Here is a 25,000-nt window from a genome sequence, read left to right on the forward strand (position 1 = left end):
GAATAGAGCAAAACCTAAAAGCGTTTATACAGAATAGACGATACCATGAGCTAAATGATCTACTTCATCCAATGATCAAGTCTTCAATCAATGCTTGGTATCTTAATGAAAAACTTAAATGATAAAATCCTACCTGAACGGTAGAAAATGTAAAAAGCACTTTGTTGTTTTGAACATGCATTAAATGCCATTAAATGTTCAACGTTTAAAAACAACAAAAGTGATAAGAGAAAAGACATATATGTTGTATGCATATCTACTCTATTTTTGTACAGATTGCCTACATGTTTTAATCGATTATACACTTAATGTAATCGGTAAAACATAGTTGTTTTGCTCCTGATAAGCATAAACACAAATTTGAAGAAATTTAACCGATTATAAAACAATGCAATCGATTATTTCTATTAGATATGCAAAGTGCAATATATTTCAATCAATGATTCATTTCAATATAATGAATACATATATATCAAACAATTCAAGCACATACACAGATATAATCAAACATTTGTTTTACTATTTTGTGGTGCAAGAAACTATAAAACATTTCTTTTGTCATTACCAAAAACTCATATGTGAGATTTGAGTTTAGCTGTACATAGCTCCCCCTATCAACAACTTTTGTGAAAGAATCATGAGTTTACCATTGTCCATCCATGTTTTTACTTAATTCTTTTTTCATAATAAGTTTTTTTAACTATTTGTACAATGTAATTTTATATGGGTTTGGTGTGGTCTCGGTATTTTTCTTTTTATTTTTTAACTTTTAAATATACTTTTTGTGTAACTTTCATACAAAATTTGATTTCACCATTATTCTAAACTTTGAATATTTTCATCAACACCTTGATAGACATACGAGAATATCATTTTCCATGTTAGTAAAACTTTAATAATGTTTGATGATAAGAACTACATCTATTTATTTTTATAATTAGGAATCAAATTGTATTAAAGTTTGTGACAAAAACAAAATCTAATTTTCCGTCAGTTTAAGAACTAAAAGATATATTTAACAAAAAAGATATTTTTAAAATGAAAAAAAAATATTTAAAAGTACTCTCTTCGTAAAGAGCTAATGCTCAATCCAACAAAGTAACATCATCTTTTCCATTATTGTTCTACCCCTATTTATATCTAACTAGCATATCAAGTGACTAACTCATTAATATTATAATTATTTGAACTAATTTCTCCTCCTTATTTCCTAACACAAGTCCTAAGTTCTGAATTTTGATCTAGAAGATATAAACACATAGCTTCTTATTAACTAATGAACAACCTTGAAAATAATGACAATCACAAGGAGAAAGAAGATACCTGAAATAATGCATTTCAAAATGTTGCTATTTAAATGCTTAAACCAAAATAGTTGCGTTATGTCTCAAACAGGCATAGTAAATTAGTGGTGCTTATTATTTAGCTTGTTCATATTCTACACATCGTGCACAAAGATAAAAATATGGCTCACTATTTTAAGTTGTCCTATTCATTTATATAAATTTCAACTTATATAATGTGATATTATTATAAAATTTATATTAAATTAATGTCTATATAAAGAAATACCACTGTTGTAGGCCGGAAAAGAAATTGCATGCAATTTATCTCTCAAGCCAAATCTTTAATGATTTGAGGAACTTGGGGTTTCAAATTTGTAACCTCAAATAAAGAAATATGCTCTTGGTCCATATAAAATACTAGGGAACAACTTAAACATCACAATAAAACAGTTCATAAGGAAACAAATCCTAATGTACTCTTGCTTTGATAAAACATCATAACTATACTTCACTGTGCATAGTATAAACCCTGATATTAACATCTCTTTCTCATATAGACTTATTTCATCTGAGGTGGTTCTTAATAACATATAGATATCAAGAAAAAGAGAATTGCAGATTAAAGTCTCAAACTAGGAATGAACAGTTGAGAAAGAGAGAGGTCTGTATCCAGAGAGAGAGAGAGATGGCGTTGCGAGAGGAGCGTCCACAAGGAGTAAGAATTTCAAATTCTAATGTTTAGGTTGATTAGATATATGATAAAAATATTTAAAAAAAAATCCTTTTTTCTCAAAACTGCTAATTCAAACAACACAATTCTCCATATAGAACAAATATACTCAATATAATTACTCTCAAAAAATTTCTCATCCAAATACACCAATGCAGTAAAGGTTTTGTTACTAAGTTGCATGTACACTTAACAAATGGCACCCAAAACTGAGAACACTATCTTCTCAAATCGTAATCATCTGTCACACATATCCCTCGAAGTATGGGAAATCAAAAACATTTTGTATTCTTTGAAGGAACTGTAACATGGGCTCTGGGCATGTAGCAGAAGAAAGAGAATCCAAAAGTGCAGTACATATATCTCTTAGTATCAAAGGTGATTTTTCCTGAACCCACTTAAAGTGCTCAATGGCAATTGGAATCTCTTGTGCATCTGACAAACTTTTCAACAAAATTATATGGGATTCTGCACATCCTATATCATGATCGAGACTACAAAGTAATTTGGATGCAGCCATATGATGACCTGCTTGAAAAACATACAACATATGTTAAATTGTGATGAGGCAGCAAGCTGACAAGCACGCATTTGTAGTGTATTATGTTACAAATATTTGATTGACTGAATAATACCTTTCCTGCATAGTGATAATGTAAACGAGCTCAATGTGCCTCTTGCATTGATTATGTCCTGTTTGACAGACTTGTTATAGAGCTCAAAAGCTTCTTCTAGTTTGTCTTCTTGGCAGAGTCCTTCTAGAAGATAATTGTAAGTTGTAACATCAGGTTCCACTCTCTTGTCTAACATCTGGTAAAAGAGCATTTGAGCCTCTTCAGCTTGTCCCACTTCACAAAATTTTTGTATAAGAAGGTTGTACGTTTTCAAATTCCCCAAACAGCCGTTCGAGAACATCTCATCCCAGAGCTTCCTCGCAGGACGCAGTAGATCCTCCTTACAACACGCTTCCATTATGTAATTATAAGACGAGACATTGGGTTGGAACCCTTTCTTCTTCATCTCCTGCAGAACAGTATAGCCTTCTCTCACTTTCCCAGCCCTGCACAAAAATGAAATCATTACATTGAAACCCTCCACATCTTTGAAGTAGTTTTGAGAATTCAAAACATGGAACACCTCCAATAACTCATCAACCTTGCCATGCCTACACAGATTCCTACACAAATCACTGACAGCAAAAATAGTTGGGAACCTCTCTTTATCAACCATGAAATTGAAAAACATTATAGCTGCACTAGGATCTACACTTGATACCGATCCTATCAATGCATTGAGAACGTCATCATCAACAAGAAAATTACCACCAACTATAACCTCCCCTACTTCTTTTGCTTCACACATCCGTCTCTCCGTAACCAAGCCAAGTATCAAGTCCCTGTAATCACTGCTTCTAGGAGCCACCCCTAACTTCCTCTTCATCTTCAAAACTTTCACTTCATCAGCCACATTCCCCATTGACCGGAACCCTGCAGCAACAACCCAGTAAGCCATGAAATCGGGTTTCCAACCCCTACTCCTTAGATCACCCAACATCCACAAAGCCTCCGATACCTTAGAAGCCCGACACAACCCATGAACAATCAAAACCGCCACAACAGAACCATTAATCCCAGAACCACATTCCTTAACCTCATCCAACAACCTCACCACCCTCTCCACATCACCCTCTCCACAAACCCGCCAAATAAAAACCCCAAATCCCAGTGTGCTGAAACCAATACCACTCTGAGTCATTTCCTCAAACAGCTGGTACGCACTTTCCAAGCACCCATCAGAGGCCAGGGCAACCAAGAGCGAGTTATAAGTGGGCCCTCCAATTTCGGCACAAAGGGGAGCAACATTACCCAAGAGCAAAAAGGCATCGCGAGCACGGTTGTGGGCAACATGGGATGCTATGATGGAGCTGAAAAGAGAAGGATGGATGGAAAAGTTGAGAGCTTTGGCTTGTTTGAGGAGTGAATGAATGGCAGTGAAGTGGTTGGTGTGAGAAAGGGATTTGAGGAGTGAGTGGTAGGTAAAGGGAGTGTGGGCAAAGCAAGGTTGCTGAGAGGCCCAATTGAAGAAGCCAAGAGCAAGAGAATGGTGATTTAGGAGGAAAGGGTCAATCACATTGGCCACCAATGATGGGGTCAGGCATTGCCGCCAACCCAACCTGTGGAGTGTCTCCTCCACTTGAGAACCCCACAAACATTGCCTTCCCTTCCTTTTTGAGGCTGAGATCACCGCCTTGCTCAGCCCTTTTGCCAAATCAAATGTTGCTGCTCCACCTCTCATCATCAATTTTCTAACATGGATCAATTCCCTACTCTTAACCCTCCAATAAACTAATTTTATGAATATTTACAACATCTGTGAAACCTTAATGACAGAAAGTTGAAGTTAGATTATTTAAAACCTGAGTACGAGGAATCAACACCAGTAGTAGAGGTTAAGAAGAGATGTCATGGAATTGAGTTTAGTGTATGAGTAATTCCCTATCAAATATTCAAGAAAAAGATCTGAATATTATCAAATATCTATAAAATGCTTCTACGGAAGTAGATGAGTCTTTTAATAACCCTCACTTCAAAATTTCATTCCTCTTTCCTATAACTATTTATGTATTTATTTATAATTTTGATAACAAATAAATTATTATGGATAAATTAGTTGGTAATCATGTAAAAGATAAATTCTGATGATTTGATATTTTTTTATCTTTAATATAATATAATATTAATAATAACAAATTTCATAAAACATCAGTATTATATTATTATTAATACTTTTTATTATAAAAGTAAGGGTCGTATGAAATTATACAACATCTCTGTTAGTAACACTTGATCTTCAACTAAACTTCGTTGATATTTTATATTATCATGTTTATTATTTTTTATTACATTAAGTATCATTTACATATAGATTTTTATTTCGATCTCATTCATATCTAATTGCTATAAAGTTCTTTCACTACTAAAATTCACATCTCAACTTTTTATGTTTAAAGGTTTTACCCAATTAACTAATTGACTAGATACATTTCAATTTTTGATAAAAGTATTTGGTGTGAAACCTAGGTTAAAATTATATTTTATAACTATATGAATGAAAGAAATTAAAACTTTTGAAATTTATCAATAATTTGAATCGGTTTCTAAGACTGTTTTGTTTTCTTAACTCTTAATTTTTCTAATTTAAGAATATAATGATAAATTATTTCACATTTTACATAATACAAATTTGTACATATATTACTAGGAAATATGCGCTTGTATGACATATATGCATTAATGGAAAGATCATATTAGTTTTATAAAGAGAGTTAAAGTTTGGAAATGTTTTATACATACATTAGAGATGAATGTATAATAGAAAAAAAGAAATTAATGTGATATTTGCAAATAACTTAAGAAGGATAGTAAAAGAATTTACAAATATAATAAAAAATTTAATAAAACACTTTATTTTATATTGGTTTTACTTTATTAACTAGTTGACTAGACGATGGAGCATGATTAAGAGTAAGGAGTTGGAAGCACTTGAAATACCAATAACAAGAGTAGGAATAATAAGACCGATGTTTCACAAGTGATACTAAAATGTAATCAAGTCTTGAAGAATCAAAGTTCACATTGATCAATGTCCAAGTTTGTTACACTCATAAGAGATAGTTTTATCTTCTGGTCGTTTGTCTCTTGTAATATTCTTGGAATCAAATTTGAGACGTCTAGTCTTGAACATTGTGTCTTTTCTTTTCCTCCATAATGTTTGGAGTTTTCTCGTGATGAATGAAAGCTCATTTTTGTCATTCTCGTCCATGGAGTCTTTTGCTCCTTCGTAAGTGTGAACCTTCGTGTATTCTTCTTCTGAGAGAGCACACATCAGATAATTACGAGCTTTACAATTTAACAAGTAACGCTACTTCTGCTTGTCTATCCATTTGCTTTTCGAGAATAGCTCTCCGTTTTCATCCAAAGGAATATAGTTGTCGTTCTCCACCATGTCCCACATGTTGATATGACATGATTCAAAGAATGCAATCATTCTTTGTTTCCAATAGTCGAACTTCTCGCCCTTGAAGAGGGGAGGACGGTTGACGGCGTATCCTTCATTTTTCATTCCTTAGGATCTTTTCCTCAAGTACTGCTAAGAACTAACCCCGCGAGGTTAGTTTTGATACCAATTGAAATACAAATTTCAAACTGACAATCATTGTTCCAAAACAACACAGAAAAAAATTATCAAACTCTACTTGCTAATATAGGCTTCCATTTGTATTTCAACTCAAGTAAACACTTCAATCAAAATTTCACCTACAATAACACAAAGACAAGGGTAAAACCAAAAAACCAAAATCAAATTTCCAAAAACAAAAAATATTCATAATACAATAGTCAATCCTCTTGTTACAGCCTTCAACATTTGAATACATATCATAAACATTCAACAAAGATACAAAAACACAACTTTCATGGTCAAAGTATAAACAACGTAATGTCTTACTCCGCCAAACGCATTTTCAACAAAATGCATCAACTATTGAATTCATCGTGGTACCAATCGTTGTGTGCGAAAAGCCGAAACCTTGGGAGAAATAACGCCAACGATAATGCGATAGAAAAACCCAAAACTTCCACAACGGGGAACATGCCGCCAAAAAGGGGGAAATGTGTAGAGAGAAGAAAACCCACACGGACACACAATCTGCAGGGAGTGAAATCTGCACAAAGTGAAAGCAATGGACCAAAGAGAGTTAAAGCAAACTCAAATGGTGGAGAGAGAGTGACGTTCAATGCAATGGTGGACAGAGAGTGACAAATGGGTCAAGCCAAAAAGGAAGAAGAGGGAAATATGAAATGAAAGCTACAAGAGGAAAAATTGAAATTTCTTTCCAAAAACGCCTTCCACGCCAAAAACCACATTTTTTAAAATTTTTACAAACCAACCGATAACAATGCGCTACGTGTAGTTGTAAAAAAGTGGGCAAAGTTTTGTTTTCAAAGAAACATTTTCATTTTGATTTCCATGCAAATTTCTAGCTTTGATTGATAGTGACTTATCGATAATACAATTTAAATACCAATTTAAGTCTTTACATAGTCCAAAACACCTTTTATATCCAAACTACCTATGCACATTGAATCATTATTTCTTTCATTGGACAATTGTATAAATTTTGAAATCACAAAGTCACAAGTATTACTATTTTAATGTACGCATTCCTTTTTGTTTTAAGTCGTTAATACTGTTTAAGAAAATTAACATATTACAAATTATAAAGTTTATGAAAATAATATTTATTTATATTATTTTCTTACAGCTATGTTTACTCTTTTAATTGATTTCTAAAACATCTTTACATATTTTTTAGTTTCTCAACTTACTTTTATTTTAATAATGATATATTATTCATGATACGAAAATGTATAATTTTAAAGCACATTACTTTTTATGACTCCATACACATATTTTTCAATTTAATAAATTCATAGAAAATAGGATTGATATATATAATAAAATAAACTTAACAAAAAAATTAATTTATTACATACTCAATTAAACAACAATCATTAAACATTCAAAGCAAAAACTGGTGATATTTTTAGAAACAGTAAACTTATTCAAGCCTTTAATATATAACGTGGAGTAATGCTACCACACAAATTCATAAATAGCTAATATGATCAACGTTTTCTTAAACAAGCAAGTAAATGGTAACACTAGTGATCGTTAATTAGCATATTATCTTGAGATTTTTAATTAACATCCCTTCTTGGTTTGTAATTTACATCTACCTTAGTAACCTTCTAGGATTAAGATAAATCAAATAGCATTCTTATGAACATCTATACACATAGCAGTACTTAGTCCAGAACAGGATATTTGAACAGAGAGAAAAAGGAAAGGAGGAGACATACAATTATACACATAATTACAATTTTTCCATTGAATTTTATGTACATACCAAAGTTTACATCTACTCCAAATTACACCACCAAAATGTACTCTTTAAACCATGTACAGACCCAATTGCATCTACTAAAAATCACACCCCTAAAAGCACTATATACTCTTTTGGATTTGGCATCCTAAAAGGACTACTTGCTTTATATTGAACCTAGGTAGCACAACTAAGCTATGTAGATGTGTGTTAAGCTTTCTACTGTACAGTGTAAATTCCAAGCCCCTTCGCTGGGGAGAAACATATATGCAGAGAATATACAAAGGAGGACTCAAGAATAAGATCTGATCAGCTTAAAATTCTGAAAAGATCGAGCTTTGAAAAAATTTCCTAAGAGAAATCCAATTGTTGTGGGTTGAGGAGCCTTTGGTGAAATACTAGAACTATGCTTTACGTTCAGTACTTTGTCACCAATCTGTCTGCGAATTGAATCTATAATCTTGGGGTCAACTGGGTTACCAGTAACATCTGTAACGTAAAAAGTATCTCTTGCCATTCCTTCTTCTGTTGATATTTCTGCTCTTTTGATACACAAACTGTTCTCTCGAAATATTCTTGTGATATCTGAAAGAAGTCCTACACGATCTTTTGTGCACAACTCTAGCTCCATTCCCTGCAAACAAACACATATCTTAGCATCATCATTCCATTCACAAAAGGTTGTGAGACGTGCAGCTTCAAGCTATGGATTGTTATCACACCTCAGATGCTCGCCTTTCAATTGCTGCTTCAAGACACTGCACCAGTCGTTCACGTTCAGCCTCTAAACTAATGGGAAAGCCATCCACATGCCGAATATAAAACTCCTAGATGAAGGAGAAAATGCTCAGTCAGAAAAATTCAAGCAGAAAATGGGCTCAGACCATTCCATGCTGACCATATGAAAATCAACTATAGAATGCATGTAGTTCATCTGATCAAAACACTGTTATGAGTCTAACGTTAAGTAGAATAAGAAACTTAATTTAATGTGATATTTGAGCCATAGAACTTTCTCACATAATGAACTAATATTTTAGGTTAAGTTTTCATCTTCTGTTTAAGTCATAGCAGCTGAAATTTACTGGCCAAAACTTTTAGTATTTGAGTTTAGTTTAGCTACAATTACAAGTACAGCATACAAAACAAAAAAGGTTGAACCATATAGCAAACAGCATAAAGAGAAAAAAGCTGGCTAACCTGAAAAGATTCTGTCCGTAATGTCTTGACAACACCATGAAAAACTACATACTGCATGTCAGTTAAAGTGCAAACAATATCAAACAACAACTTTGGTCGATCTTTAGCTCTCATGGTAACCACAGTGTAATCCTTCTCAACACAATCTACAACGGTTACATGAGGGAGAGGGCGTTTGTCTCTATCTCTGAGTCCCCCTCGTCCTTCTCTTTCAATCCTCTCATAGTCCCTATCAGCAAACATAATCTGATGCAATCTTCTGTCCCTGTTTGTAACTCCAGGGGGTGAAAGTGTTGTCCTTGCTGTCTTTGGATCATTGCTTCCCCTAAGAACATTAGAAAGCAAATCCCTTATCGTAGAGAGGCGAGACGGATCCTTGATGGCGCAGCCGCTGGAATCATCTGTCACATGAACTACAGCTGCAGCTCTAGTATTGTGTGTCCATATCTCAGCAGTCGCCACATTACAGTGAAGGTCCGTGAGAACTGCACAGATTTCAGATAGTAACCCGGGTCGGTCTGTGCCGGTGAGTTCAATTACAGTATGCTCTTCAGTAGGTACAACTCCAACAGACTCTCTCAGTGAGGGTGCAAAGCTCGGATTGTTTTCAATTCTCTAAAAAAAGAACAAAAATCAGTGAGAAACCACAAAGTCACAAGACTTGTTGACCATTATCTATCATCACAGAACTATATATTATTACCATGAAGAGAATCACAGATGACTTGCAGAAAGAAGACACTCATATCTTAATGGACCTAACTAAAGCCTCACAACACCAGAATGGATATGGATAACTTAAGACACATGCACTGTTGTTTATTAAGATCAAATCTACACAGTTTCAAGACCCTCAAATTTCTGTAAGGATTTTATCTTGCTTTATATCATCCTATGTTCACTATATAATTAATTAAATCAGTATGACAGTAATAACCCAAGTTTATTTGTCATCTTTCAGCAGAAGCACTTCTAAGAGTATGTCCACCAGATGGAACTAGCAGTTCATTTAACATTTGCTGGAGAACTACTGGAACCAACAGAGTTTTGATGACTAAAATAAATAATAAGTGAAATAAAAAATGAACAACATTTGAATTTGAGCTTGTTCTCCCTCCATCTAATTTGGTAAGCCAGTTCATAGCTAGCTAGAGCAATCGGCAAGCAGAAAATGAGGGCAAAAGTATACTGAAGTTCCTATTTTAAAAGAACCATATTCAAATTAACATTCTCGGCACCAACACAAGTGTCATGCTTACTTAACCTGAGGATTTCTAGCAAAAGAAGAATAAGAGAGAAGGGGGAGACCCTACTACAGAGAATGAAAACATAAATAAGCCTTATTAAAGCTTTTTAAGAAATTCAAGAAGATAAATCCCTACCCTTTGAATATAATCAATGACTTCCTTATCTCTGATCTTGTTTCCATTACGATCAATCACATTAAACACTGAAAAGCATCAAAATTAATACTAGGATCAGAAGCAAAGTTGACAAAAATAATTATAATCACTACTCTTAGTCTTTTTTCCCCTTTAGCTTGCCGCTGATGAAGAAGGGGAAACTTACCATCCATGAACCACACCCCATCAGAGGAGATGTAGGCCTTTGTTATTACAAGGTTCATATCTGAAATAACTTGGACAACATCCAAGAGAATCCCATGTTTGTTCACACTGTCAACCTGTAAAAACACTTACATAAGAAAAAAGTGCATAGCTATTTCTTTTCCCAAAAAGTGAAATTAACTCCGAAACAATTTTGTTTTATATTAAAAAAATAAAAAGAAATAATTCCAGCCAAATTCTACAACATCAAATCATTAGAAAATTTGAAAAAAATAAAAAGGAAGAATCTTTCCTTTTGTCAACTCAATTTTGTAAACCAAAACAGGGAAAACACAAGTTTTATAAGATCAAATCATTAGAAACCTGAAAGAAGGAAAAAAAAGAAGAAGAATCTTCCTTATTGTCAACTCAATTTTGTGAAGCCTGATCAAAGGGAAGCAACCAGCTTTACCTGAATAACAGTTGCGTTTTCACAGGCATTGTTGTCAATCACAACCCTGCATATAAAAAACTAGCTGGTAAAAAACACCAACACTATAGACATAGTACACACAGAGGAAATCAAACACGAAGATAACGATTATCACATCAAACCACAAGAAAAAACATACCAAAAACGGCCAAGATGAATATAAGTGAGTAAAAATTCCACAGTTAAAAAAGTTGCCCAAATACAGTTTTTTTTAGAGAAAAAAAAAACGAAGCTTTGGAAGCATAGTATGTTAATTCGTTCCATGGCTTACTAAAGAAAAGAAAAATCAAGCAAGGAACTTCCGTATCAGTACTGGGAAACTGAAAACACCAAACTGCAAAAAGAGGTTAAATTTTACAACCCAGTTGATTAAAACTTCCATAAACCATAAAACAAGAGAAAAACATGTGATGAAAATTTGGAAAGTTCCGGTGCTGAGAAGCAAAACATCAAAAGCAGTCCCCAAAAAGAGAAGACAAATAGAAGAGGAGAAGAAGAAGAAAGATTGAAAGTAGTGAATCAGTTACCTCGGTGGGTTCATCCTTCTTATAAGCTTAGCATATTCATCATCCATGTTTCTATGTGGTGTGAACAGAAAAAAATAAGCAGAGAGAGAGAAAAAGAAAGAAGCGGTTATGGCTGAAGGAGGAGGAAGAAAGGATTAGTGATAATAAATGGGTGTGAGAAGGAAGAAGAAATTAGGGAGAGGCAGTGGTAGAAGAAGAGGAAGTGAGTCCAAGGAGCAAGGAGAGAGAAAAGTGAAGTAGGAGAGAGAGCACTTCACTTTGAATCCACATTTCTTTTTGGGTTTTTTACTCTTAAAAACAACCCTCTGTGTGAAAGCCGCGAGAGAAACTGGTCCTAACCTGTGACGTGGCGGTTCGGGATTAGGAAAGGGTCGGTTACGTGGCTCCGTTCTCCGTACTCGCCCATGGCTGGGGATTCCTCCGCGATGACGTCACTCCCCCACCTCACCCACCAACTTCAACACGGTTTAATTTTTTGATTTCAAGCATCATCATAATATCCTTAGGATTATTTATTTTACTTGAAATATCATCTGTTTATAATTTGAAATTTCTGTTACAATTTTATTTTTAGAAAACGTTTCTAAAATTTTATCTTAAGTAAAATTATTGAATATACTAAAATAAATATATATATATATAAACATATGTATACCAAAAATCTGTGTTGTATTTAAAAATATTGTAACTTAGATTTTCGAACACAAGTACTTAATTTTATATTTTTAAGTCAATACAATTTTAAATTTTTTTAAAGTGAATAAAAATATTTGGTCAATGTAAAATATGGACTAAGTCAGGTAGACATATTTTACTTGGTCATGTTTTTTTTTCTTTTTCAACTCTACCTTCTTTTATCCGTTAAGTGTTGTAATTTATGTTAATTACACATTTAGTCTCATCATTTAAACAATATTAGATTAGTATCGTTTTCATCTTTTATGTTCTCAACAAACATTTTCAAATTTATATTATTGTGACACGTGTACCTATATAAATATATAAATATATATATATATATATATATATATATATATTTAAGAAATTTTGTTTATTCATAATATTGTGACATATATACGTATTTTTGCAAGAGATTTGTTTATGTTCACGTAAAGTTGTCACATAAGGAGCAAATAAATGTTTCATACTTCCATACCAAAAAGCCTTGTTTAATGCAAATCATTTTCATGCCTAAATGCATGCTTGATGCACTGACAGGTTTTATTCATCTTTAACTGGGAAAGAATGCTCTTAATTTATAATTTGGTACAATCAACAAGACAAGGACATTAAACATACATTTTTAATATATTTTTACACAAAAGCTGCATGTTTAATGCATTGTGAAGGTTTTATTCATCTTTAACTGGGAAAACATGTTCCTAGTTTTTAATTTGTTACGATCAGCAACAAAAGGACATTAAACATATATACCTATATGTGTGACTTTGGGTTAACATAGAAAATCTCATATCAAAACTTGAGTATCATGATATTAAAATTTTTTGGCAGTTTTGTAAAAGCTTAGAAGGACTGCGACTGTATTATCGCTTAAACGGCTGTGTAAATATAATTTTGCTCTCATAATTTTACTACCTACACTAATAATATATATATATATATATATATATATATATATATATATATATATATATGTGTGTGTGTGTGTGTGTGTAATACACATTTTATAATTATTTTTTATTTACCGAAATATATTATAATTTTATTATTATTATTTTTCTTTTATGATACCCTTTTTGTCGTTTTGGTATTTTTTTTGGTAATTATTATTATTTTAATTAGCAACAAAAATATGGGTGTAATAAACACATTAATGTATATATGTAACTGTTTCCAGTAAATAATAATTTACATCGTTATATAAAAGATACTTCTTTTATTACTTATTTCGATAATATTTTAATTAGATTATTTTATCATCAATTAAATATTTATATAATATAATTTTTATAAATTTTTATTTTTTAATTAAACTATTTTATTGTTTATCTAAAAAATATAGTTTATTTTCTTAGAAGATGCAAATTACTAATCACACCATCTCTCTACTAAAAGTAATTGCCGTTAAATAATTGAGAAGAAAACATATTTATCATATACAATCAAATATTTTTATTTCTCCATTCAATCTTTTCAAAACTATTTTCACAATATTTCCCTTTTAAATTTTTTAATATTATTGTAGTGTACTACAAAAATGTGAATATCCCGCGTCTATATTTTACCTATTGTAATAATAATACTACCTATGAAAACTATATCACAATTATAAATTCATTGAATAAATTAAAAATTTGACATATTTAAATTAATTCTAATTACAATTTTGAATTGGCATAGATTGTTACTCGGTTCAGATTAAAAAGTGTAAACTGATGGTTGGTCTAGCCAGAAGTGATTTTCGATTTTTAAGTTTTGAATTTTCAAAAATCAAACCATGTTTTGACATTTTACATTTTTTTTTTAGTTTTTAGATTTTCTTAAATATTACAAATTTAAAATAAATAAAATGAGTCTACCACTACATTTTATGTAACCCAATTAAAATCTCATTCAACGTAAAAAAAACTATTGAAAATAAAAAAGAAACAATATAATTAATTTTTCTCAATGTATCTTTAAAATCTTACTTCTAAGGTTTTATTTTCTTCTCCAAATATTTTCACCTTTTTTTTCTTAGCTATTTCTTTTTTATAACTATTTAGTTTAAATATTTCTCTTTGTGATTATCGTTAGTTTTTTTTAAATATGTTTTTGACTTCACTCATTTATCTTTTTGTTTTTTTAAATGTGTATTTATTTTTAGCATAAAACAATTAAAAAATAAATGTTTATTGACTTAGGTTCAAGTTAACTTGGCTCAACACAACTTACTCTAACTTACTCAACTCGAGCTAGCTTGACTAATATTGATAAAAGTAGGATTGATCTAGTCTTTGATGAATATGGACTTATCCTGACTTGACTAAATATGGGTTTGTCTCAACTCCACTTGATCTAGACCTTGGCCAACTTAGTCTAACCTTTGCCCAAATCGACTTGACTAGATTCAGCTTGCCTAGACTCGGCTCGATCTTGATCTTAACCAACTCATCTCGACCTTAGTCTAAGCTAACTTGGCTAGATTCAGCTTGCCTAGGCTGACTCGACTTAACTCCATCAACTCAATTCAATTAAGCCAAAACTAACTTTACTCAACTTGACATGGGCTTGGACAGACTCGACTTGACTCATATTGGTTTGGTCTTAATTATGTTAGGCCAAACCTGATCTTAATCGAACTAGGATTAACCTAGGTTTCACCCAACTAGGTTATATGTGGCTAAATTCAAGCTCAAATAAATGTTAACCTGCCCCACCTTGATTGAATGTGGGCTTGGCATGACTTTGATCAATTTGGGCCCAATTTGACTTAGCTCAACCTAGGTCCAAATCAACTTGGCTTAATTTGAGCCTAACTGACTAGAGTCAATCAAAATCCAATCAGGTTTAGCTCGACCTAAGCTTGACCTAGCGTCGGACCAACTCTACTTAATCTAGATTTAGCCAACTCTGCTCGACCTGGATATGACCAACTTGACTAGATCGAGGCCTAGACCTACTTGGCTCAAGTTGGACTTAGACTGACTCAACTCGACTAATGCTCGGATTGACTTTACTTGACTCTAACCAAGAAAAACTTAACTCGACCTTGGATGACTTTGATTCAATGTTATCTAACTTGGATTTTTACAATCTAACATAACTTGAAAACAATCTCGTTTAATATAAATTGAAAAAATAATTACAAATTTAAAATAAAAATTTCTTAAAAACCTTTAAAGAAAATAACATCAATCAAAATCAACCACGAAGATAATTATTATTAATATTTTTGTTTTAATTTTTAAGAATTTTTTTATTTTAAATTATTTTTTAATTTTGTACTAATTAAATACTTTACCAACAAAAATATTAAAACGAGAATGTCTTATAAATGAAATTGTCTGTATAAACGCCAATGTCACAAAATTGACATTATTTTTCTCAATAAAAACGAGAGATTATTAAGGATAAATTATATGATATATTTACCACAAAGAAAAAATTGTAACTAATAGTTAGAGAACAATTCTCTTTGCTTAATAGGATAACTAAATGTCACACTTCAATAATGACTTAGCTGATCAGATTCTACTTGAAAAATTTTGCACTCTACAACCGTAAATGTTCAATTCAACAAATATGTGATTATATAAACTTTCTTGTGCCCCTTTCTTAAATATAAGATATTATAAACATGTTTTATTTATCTTAATAATTTATATATATATATATATATATATATATATATTATGTTTTATTTGTCAAAACTTTTGTACCTATTTTTTTTATTAAAAAAAGAGATATAAAGAAACAATAAAAATATTTAAAATGTATATAAGTTCACATAAAAAATGTATGAAATTTATAAATTTCATAATATCTTAATAGTTAAAAGTTATTAATATATTTTTTAAAATCTTTCACTTTATTACCATATTTTAATTATAATTTTTTTTTCTATTCTTCATCTTCAAAATAAATTAGTTTAAATGTATGTTTGTATAATAGTATTCATAATAGTTATAAGTTGTTTTTACATACTCGATCATCCATAAGTAACGCGGTTTAATAATATTCATTCAATTTTATATCAGTTGAAAGATATTATGATATATATTTGATAGTGTAAATATTCACATATATAATCAAATTAAGATAGTTTGATTATATCGTGAAATAATTAGGAATAATCTTTCTCTCAGGTTTAAAGAACACGAATCAAGTAATGTATACGCAAATACCCGAATAACTGGTATTAACTATTCTTATTACCACTATGCCTGCTTAAATAAGTTTTTAAAAAGTCAAAATTGTTGAAATATTATTTGTGATCTACTATGTCAAAAAATAGATTTAATAATCTTTCTCTAATTTCTATTAGATGTACTTTAAGAAAATCTTAATTTCGAAATAATTATTAATGATTTTACATCAATAAAAAATCTAAAAGAAAAACAAAGTCTAAATAGTTAAATTTATGTTGTTGTTTAAAACTCAAAAGATATTATAATAATAATAATTATTATTATAATAATCATAATAATTATATTATAATTTATGAACTTAACACGAATCATCTTGTTCAGTTAACTTATCTATGAGCTCGTGTTCTATCTACATCTTTCTAAACCCTAAACCCTAAACCCTAAACCCTAATTCCAACTTTAAAAAGAAATTAAATAATAAAAATATTTTAAAAATAATATAATTCATGTAAAGAAAATAGGTTTGATCCAACTTCAATTCATCTATTGTGTTAACAGGAGTAGTAGACTTTCTTAAGTTGATTTAAGTAACTTAAATGTATAATATAACGAGTATGTTCATATTTTGAGAATTATAGGTAAGTTTTACTTACACTATTTCAAAATGAATTAGTTTTTTTACAATAATAACAATTATAAACAAATAAAATACTATATTTTCAAGATCTGTTCAAAAAATAGAATTAGTGGTTTGAATCCACTTCTAAAAGAGAGTGAAGGTACATTATCAACCTCTTCACTAAGTAGCTCACTCTTTTTCTCAAGTAAAATAGTGATATGTGTTTTCAAATAATATTTCAAGAATTATAAAATCTCTAAGACCACTTAATATTTTTCTCATGTGAGCTCATTCCAAGTCACCTAGTCAAAAATATACATTTTCTTTTATTTAATATCAAATAATAAAAAATGGTACATTTTGAAGTAAAGTAAAAAATAATTACATAAATGTCATGTAATTATGTAAAATAATATAGAATTACGCATGCTTGAAATTTTTACGGTAATTATAACGTTTTTTAGTTTTGAAAATATAAAGAGAGAAAATACTTTAAGAATCTAAATAAATTTGATGGATATCAACTAATAAAAAAGCAAAATAAAAAATTGTATGACAAATAAATAATTCTTTAAATAAAACGAAACTAAAAGTTAATAAAAGTTGAAATAATTTTTTAAATTACATCATAATTTGTGTAATTTGATCTATTGGGTGAATATACTATTTAATTATTTCGCATAAATATGTAGTCATGCGAAAGTGAAATAATTCTGAAATTTATAAAAATTAACACCTTAACCTCAAGCTTTAGGTAATCCTTTACCATTAACAAATCATATCATGTCTTCTCCATCTATTAAAGTCCAATCAAATCAACAAATCCTACAATGTTTTTTTCATCGATTGAAGCCCAATCACATGTTTTAACGAGTCTTTCACCAAGAAATGAGACATCATCAAACGATTCATTGAACATATGGATTTTTCATTATCCACTGAAAACACAAAATAACCTAAAACATCCACATAACATGTTGGACATGAATCTTCATCATATTGAAATGTCCATGCAATAGGTATATGTCATTTATTTTTTCTGTATGCATAACTTTTTAAATTTATTTATGGTTGAGTAATTTATTTTATTGTTAAAGACTTACAATGAGATATAAAGAAAATTAAGGTGAAGGTTAGAGACGTAAATAACTTACATTATGAGGAACACATTATGCTGGAGTTTGATAAGGTAGGCTTGACTATTAGTGAAGGACAAGGTGTTCTTGCAAGATATTGTAGTATTAGAAACTAGTGGAAATTTATTTTCAATTAATTTTGAAAGGTGGTTTGGAAAAACAAGCATGCCTAACATTTACTTTTTTTAATGCTTTAAGGAAATCTTATAGGTATATATATCATTATGTATGTATGACTTATGATCTTTTGTAAAGTTACATTTATTTATAAATGTTTACACACTAATTATATTTTATTTTTTTTCAAAAGTCTCGATTTTGTTTTAGGACCGTTGAAGCTATTGTACAACGATATTGCAAATTAACTCTTGGTAAGAAGTGGGTTGCACATAGGCATAATTTATGGAATGAGTTCTATGATCCAACGAAAACTAAAAATCAAATCTTAAGTAATGTGCCAATTGGTATAGAAAGAATTCAATGGGCTAATTTTGTCACTTATCGTTTAAAACCAGAGACAATGATACAAGTTTCATTATTTTAAATTCTATGAATTGTTTGTGTACATCAATTTTTTTTATTGTTATATGAACTTAAATATATTTTTTTCGTAGGAGATTTGTTAAAAAAAATAGAGAAAATCGCAACAAACAAGTAATTCCTCATATTGGTGGTTCTAAACCTATCGCAAGAAAAAGACATGAGATAATAGTGATATTAGTAAACCTGACGACTTTTACTATTTTTTAAAGTTTACTATTTATTTTAACTTATCTTTTTATTTAGTTTTTGGAAATGGGTCAAGTGCCTAGTCATGGAAAGTTATATATTGAAACTAATGAAAGAAAGGATGAATCATTTGTAAATGATATTTTCAAACATTTTGCTTCAATATTTAGAGTTTTAACTACAAGTTTTTATATGCTTATAGGAACAAATTGAAGTGGGTTTGACCTAAAGCACTACTGATGAATCAGAGGTTTTCCCTAATGATGTTTTTGGTAGAGTGTCAGGCCCAAAGCATTCTAGAAGAGTGTAATACATGGGTTTGAGAACAACTCTTACTAACTTATTCAGAAATACAAGATTTCAACTTTCAAATTTAAGCATTGCTTCATCTAGCACTGCCACATATCAACATCTTCTAATCAGTGACAACAAAAGTACACTAATTTAGAATTCTAGGTATAAAACACCTTGGGTGCATTAAAAACATACATGATAATAAATGAATGAAAGATTCGTGATGAATTTGTCACACCTTCCTTGATCATCGACCACTAGTAAGTTACTAACGAGTAGAACTACTATGCTTGATATACTTAAAGAGATATTCCTTTAATATTATTAAGAGTAACTTAAATGTCTTGGTGATAATGTTAAAATTTGTTTATTAAATATACATTAATATCAAATAAATAGAATATCGATTAAATAAACTTAATAAAAAAAATAGGTCTAACAAAGACTCATTAAAACAAACAACAATGAACATAAAGTCATGTCCTAACTCATAATTTCTAGGACATGCTCAATGAACAAAATGATACTCATAAATTGACTTTTATAAGCTATGGATAGAATAATGAACTCGTGAATTAACTTTTATGAGCTATGGATAGAATAATGAAAGATAAAAAGGCTAAACATTGGAGATAAAATATGAGTTATGGCTAGAGTAATATGAACTTATTTTTTGAGAAAAAGTAACGTAACTTTAGTTAATTTTGTTCAATTTTTAATCAGTTATATATATATATATATATATATATATATATATATATATATATATATATATATATTTTAATTAAAGTTGAACGTTCATATAAAATTAACTTAAGTTATTCAGATTTTCTTCGAAAAAAGTTACTGAATTCGTCTCCATTGGAAATACCCGTGTAACTTCATCAACATTGCACTTCATGAATATAACATAAGATTTTTATTTACTTGAACATCAAATAATATTTTACACGTGGATCTTCCTCCGATTTCACTTATAGATATATGATAATCTCTCCATGTCAATGTTACTACTAAAACATAATTCAACATTAAATATTGATTAAAGAAATGATTTTAGTTTGAACAATTTCCTCTCGTTATTTATGTGCATTCCTCACCTTATTTTATTGTTTTAATCTTATGGTGTTAAACACTTTGGTATTCATGCCATTGGTATAGGAAAACTTCTTATGATTTATTCCTTCTCATAGATTGTCATTTAACTTTTTTACCTCTAGGTTCTTATGGTATGTAATTAAATTAAATGATTAAATAATTACATTCATGTAATATCAAAAAGAGTAAAATTAAAGTTTAATTCATTTATTTGTAAAAGAGATAAAATATGGAACAGCTAAATACATTTTTAACCTTATACATTTTTTAATATTTAAGAAACAGATGAATTAATATTCAACAGCATTACTGTTAAAGTAAGCCAAATACACTGTTTAAACCTTTGATTAAGATGCATTTATATTCATCATTTTCTTATCTGCTTTTTAAAATTAAAAAGATAAAATAAATGAGTTTTCTTTAAGTTAATGTGACTTTTTACTTAATTTTTACAAAAGCTTTCTTATATAATTTCTGCCAAAATTCAAATATATAAAAATTAATTTTAATTTATGTAGAATTTTAATTTATTGTTTTATTTTATACTTTATTTTAATTTTTTTTTCTAATTTAAGCATGAAAAGACTTTACGAATGACAACCTGCTAAAATACTTTCTGCTACCATGTAAGTTGTCATTTCCATAGAGGTTTGAGATATGTCTGCTTTTGTTTTGAAAAAAAAAATATTACCTTTTTCAGTTGTTTGAAAATTTCAAATTTTTTTAAATTGCTTTTGAGACCGCACTTTCTTTTTAAAGAAATTCCAACATATGGATCCCAAATTTTGTTTGGATGTAGATTTAAAAAACAACTACTTCATTATTTGATTATAATAAGAAAAACTATTATTTTCTTTTCTTGTATTTGGTTCAAAATAAAATGAGGTAATAATTATAAATAACTAAAAAATTCTTATAATATAACAACGTCATATAAATAAACGACATAGATAGATAAATCTCTCATTTAAAAAATCTCTCTGCTTCACTTTTTTTTTTCACAAAAAGAGAAGGAATTATTTTTGAATAATCATATTATTAGTGAAAAGTAACACTTAATTTTATTAATGATTAATATTGCAAAAAACAAAAACAGCAACAATAATTAATTATCATGAGATACTAGGATATGGATCTTGAGGAAGTTTGAAATCACATGTGGGTCTAGATGGAGGGACCCAGAAAGATTTCATGGTAGTAAAGGTTGAGTTGAAGTAATAGATTTAGCAACAGCAACACTACATTGGCATTTACTAATCCTACGTATTGCATTATGTGTATCTATTTTCCTTATCATAAATCTACAATAAGGAAGCAAAGAGATGGATAAAGAGTGATAGAAAAACATTAAACGTGGTGTTTCCCACACAACTAATTTAGGATATCTAAATATGACAGTGATGTTCAGAAACTAACAATCTTTCCACATTTTCCCTCTTTTTCTCAAACATTATCCGTTTCTCTTCGTATATGGTCATTTCCATACATGTGCATCAATGATCTGGTGTGACGGCTAAATCTTTTCTTTCCCCAAAAGAAAAAACATGCTTTTTACTATGTTTTTCAATGGCGACTTATCTTTTCGTCTGAATTTTGTCAAATATCAAGGGGTCTACGTTGGACGCTACCATTATTATTGTTTACTTTAGTAAATGAATTTCAAGATAAAATGCTTTGTACCAATCAAAAGGGACAAAGTGAAACAGTGTTAAGGATTGAGTTTGACCTTTTAAGATGGTTTGGTTCTTCTAAAAGTTTTATTTACTGTGGAAATTTATTGAAAGGTCTGTATTGTATAGGGCCTTTTGAATAAGTTCAGGAAACTACTTCTAAATACTTCAGTTTGCTATTATCTTTTCCAAACATATTTGTTGTTTCTTGCTTTGGCTATTTTAGTGTTAATCTTGTTGTTTGATGTAAAAAATGTACTTTTTTTTTTAATAATGAGTAATAATAATTTAATTTTTAACGGATGATTAATTACAATAATTTTATGGAATAGCAGTTTATAATATAATATATATATATATATATATATATATATATATGCAAATTATAATTATAACATTGATATACAAAACATTATCTTCTAGTAAATATATATAAATAAAAATCAATTCAATATTTTTATTTTTTAACACAAATAAATAATATATTTTACGTGATAAAAGCAAGTATAAATGAAGAAACATATGAATGAGAATTAAAAAGAAAAAGAAGAATCTTAAATAAAAATGGAAAAAACATTAGAATATTGAAAATACGAAAGGATAACACTTTTCATCAATACTCTCAAGGACTAAATAAGTTTGTGTAAAAAGGGCTTTGTGATTGAAACAACAATTTTCATATTAAAAGAATTTTGGTTTGTTTTTCTTTTTCAAGTACGATAATTTTTATTCTTTTCAAATTTGAGTTTTGATACCAACAACTGATTACTAGAGACGAATTTATATATGTGATTCATGTTAATATATGCGGTCTTAGTATCTTCCTAGCAAAAGTTTTCTTCTTTGATCATAACCATAAAGTTATTACAAAATGTATTAATCAAATATAACATAAACATGTTTTCTATCGTTTTATCTATCAAATATATTTTTTTCATGAGAGACTAACCAATGTTCAAGTACTCAATTTGAATTTTCAAAACTTTACAACCTCTATAATGATTAACAACATTTTTTATTTTGGACGCACAATTACTATAAATCAATTCAATGCTTTAAAAATCAAAATTTGAATTTCTAATTTTTTTTACTCACTTACTTTATTCTCAAGAGCCCATTGTTTAAATATTTCCATTTAAGATAATTTGGTTGTTCATGAAGAATAAACTCAAGATCCTCATTGAAAGACCACTAAAGTTATATTATGACAACAAATTAATCATCTTATATTTCAACAATAGGAGTTTGACCATGTTAAAACACATTGACATCAAGTTCCTAGTTGTCAATGAAAAGGTACAAAATGGATACATTTTCATAAAGCACATAGGGACACATTCCATGATAATGGATCCTCCGGCAAGGGTCTTTCACCAAGGTATTTCATGAACACAATATTCAGATAAATGTTTAACAATTTGAGGAGTTTTTAGTTTATTGAGAGTTAGTCATTTTGAGGAATAAGGTTAGAGACTTTGTCTTGGAGGAAAAATCAATAACAATTTCAGAACTGATTCATACATTTGTTTCTTTATAAAGCAAGCTTGGAATCCTAAACGTAAGATATTCCAACTCAAGATAATTTGGTCGTTCATGAAGAATAAACTCAAGATCCTCAAGAACCTATGTTTCATGAGCTAGTACATTTGCAGAGATCCATGAGAGAAAAGAACGTAATTCTAAATGATTACATGGTATTTCTTCAAGAACATGAGAAAAATAATGGTATGAAGGAAGATTACCCAATCAACTTTCGTCAAGTTGTGCAAGATTCCAACTTAGAAAAGTGGATTGAAGCAATGAATGAGGAGTATAAGTCCATGCAATATAATAAGGTTTGGAAATTTGTCCCTTTACCAGAAGACACGAAACTCATTGGTTGCAAATGAATATTTGAGACTAAGAGAGATTCCAAAAGTAATGTGAAAAGGTATAAGGCTTGTCTTGTTGGCTAACAGAATGAATTTTGTAGAGACATTCTCTCTGGTTTCATCAAAAAAACTCTTTTAGAATAATCATGACTTTTGTTGTACGTTATGATTTGGAGCTCCACCTAATGAATGTCAAGATGAAATTTCTCATTGACAACATTGATGAAACAATCCATATGATGCAACCAGGAAACTGTGTTAGGAGATCTAAAGAATTTGGTTTGTAAAATGACAAAATCCATTTAGAAACTAAAATAAGCGTCTTGTTAATGATACTACAAATTTCATCAAATAATTATCTCATTGGGTTTCTATATGAATCATGTTGACAATTATATGTATCATAAATTTTGTGGGAGAAAGAACCTTTTTATGTGTTAGATGTTAATGACATCATACTTTCCACCAATGATATAAGCATGTTGCATAAAACCAAGATATTTATGTCATGAAATTTTAAAATGAAAGATTTTGGTGACACCTTCTTTGTATTAGGAATTTAAATACACCAAGATCAATCTTGGGGTACTCTAGGATTATCATAAAAGAGTTATGTCTAAAAAGTACTTAAAAGATTTGGCATGTATGAATTTAAGTTAAGGGATGCTCCAGTTGCTAAGGGAGACAAATTTAGTCTCAATTAGTGTCCAAAAAGAAACTTGGAAATTCAAGATATCCAGAAGATCCCTATGCATAATTGTACGAAGTTTGATGTATACCTAAGTGTGTACACGTTTAGATATAACATATATAGTTGGGATGCTAGGCATATATTTATGAAGTCAAAGCAATTGGAGACATTGAATATTCTTACTTTGATTTTGTTGAATGCAAGGATAGTTTGAGATCCCCTTTAGGCTATATCTTGTGTTGGTTGAAGATGTAGTTTCTTGGCACAGTTCCGAGCAAACTCTTACTGCTTCATCTACCACGACTACAAGATTTATAACATGTCATGAGGCATCTAATAATGAGATTTGGATAA

The 25,000-nt window shown here is 29.9% G+C and overlaps 2 protein-coding genes and 1 long non-coding RNA gene across 4 annotated transcripts; all 3 read right to left on the bottom strand.

Moving 5' to 3' along the window:
- Positions 1–2,111: 2,111 nt before the first annotated feature.
- LOC108329261 (pentatricopeptide repeat-containing protein At5g14080) lies at positions 2,112–4,594 on the bottom strand. Its single transcript, XM_017563397.2, has 2 exons — positions 2,652–4,594; positions 2,112–2,544 (listed from the first exon to the last, which is right to left on the bottom strand). The coding sequence occupies exons 1-2, from the start codon at positions 4,312–4,314 to the stop codon at positions 2,261–2,263; spliced, it is 1,947 nt and encodes a 648-aa protein (XP_017418886.1). The 5' UTR covers positions 4,315–4,594; the 3' UTR covers positions 2,112–2,260.
- A 964-nt stretch (positions 4,595–5,558) lies between these two features.
- LOC128195552 (uncharacterized) lies at positions 5,559–6,879 on the bottom strand. Its single transcript, XR_008247198.1, has 2 exons — positions 6,523–6,879; positions 5,559–6,332 (listed from the first exon to the last, which is right to left on the bottom strand). It is a non-coding gene; the product is annotated as an uncharacterized LOC128195552 (long non-coding RNA).
- A 1,060-nt stretch (positions 6,880–7,939) lies between these two features.
- On the bottom strand, positions 7,940–11,999 carry LOC108329741 (ACT domain-containing protein ACR6). 2 transcript variants are annotated; one of them, XM_017564096.2, is made up of 7 exons: positions 11,728–11,999; positions 11,180–11,225; positions 10,730–10,844; positions 10,543–10,610; positions 9,161–9,775; positions 8,683–8,787; positions 7,940–8,594 (listed from the first exon to the last, which is right to left on the bottom strand). In XM_017564096.2, the coding sequence occupies exons 1-7, from the start codon at positions 11,772–11,774 to the stop codon at positions 8,253–8,255; spliced, it is 1,338 nt and encodes a 445-aa protein (XP_017419585.1). In that variant the 5' UTR covers positions 11,775–11,999; the 3' UTR covers positions 7,940–8,252. The 2 variants fall into 2 exon arrangements, with proteins under 2 accessions (XP_017419585.1, XP_017419588.1); XM_017564099.2 differs by lacking the exon at positions 11,180–11,225 and having other exon boundaries at positions 11,728–11,981.
- Positions 12,000–25,000: the final 13,001 nt, after the last annotated feature.

Source organism: Vigna angularis, chromosome 2, assembly GCF_016808095.1.
Source record: "Vigna angularis cultivar LongXiaoDou No.4 chromosome 2, ASM1680809v1, whole genome shotgun sequence".
In the NCBI taxonomy this organism is placed as follows: domain Eukaryota; kingdom Viridiplantae; phylum Streptophyta; class Magnoliopsida; order Fabales; family Fabaceae; genus Vigna; species Vigna angularis.

Excerpts from the sequence above, each read along its gene's own strand:
- LOC108329261 (XM_017563397.2), bottom strand. The coding sequence starts at position 4,314 with ATGATGAGAGGTGGAGCAGCAACATTTGATTTGGCAAAAGGGCTGAGC. Across the intron at positions 2,545-2,651 it reads ATTATCACTATGCAGGAAAG|GTCATCATATGGCTGCATCC; the intron begins GTATTATTCAGT and ends TTTTTCAAGCAG.
- LOC108329741 (XM_017564096.2), bottom strand. The coding sequence starts at position 11,774 with ATGGATGATGAATATGCTAAGCTTATAAGAAGGATGAACCCACCGAG. Across the intron at positions 11,226-11,727 it reads AGAAGGATGAACCCACCGAG|GGTTGTGATTGACAACAATG; the intron begins GTAACTGATTCA and ends TTTTATATGCAG. Across the intron at positions 9,776-10,542 it reads TCATTGATTATATTCAAAGG|AGAATTGAAAACAATCCGAG; the intron begins GTAGGGATTTAT and ends TTCTTTTTTTAG.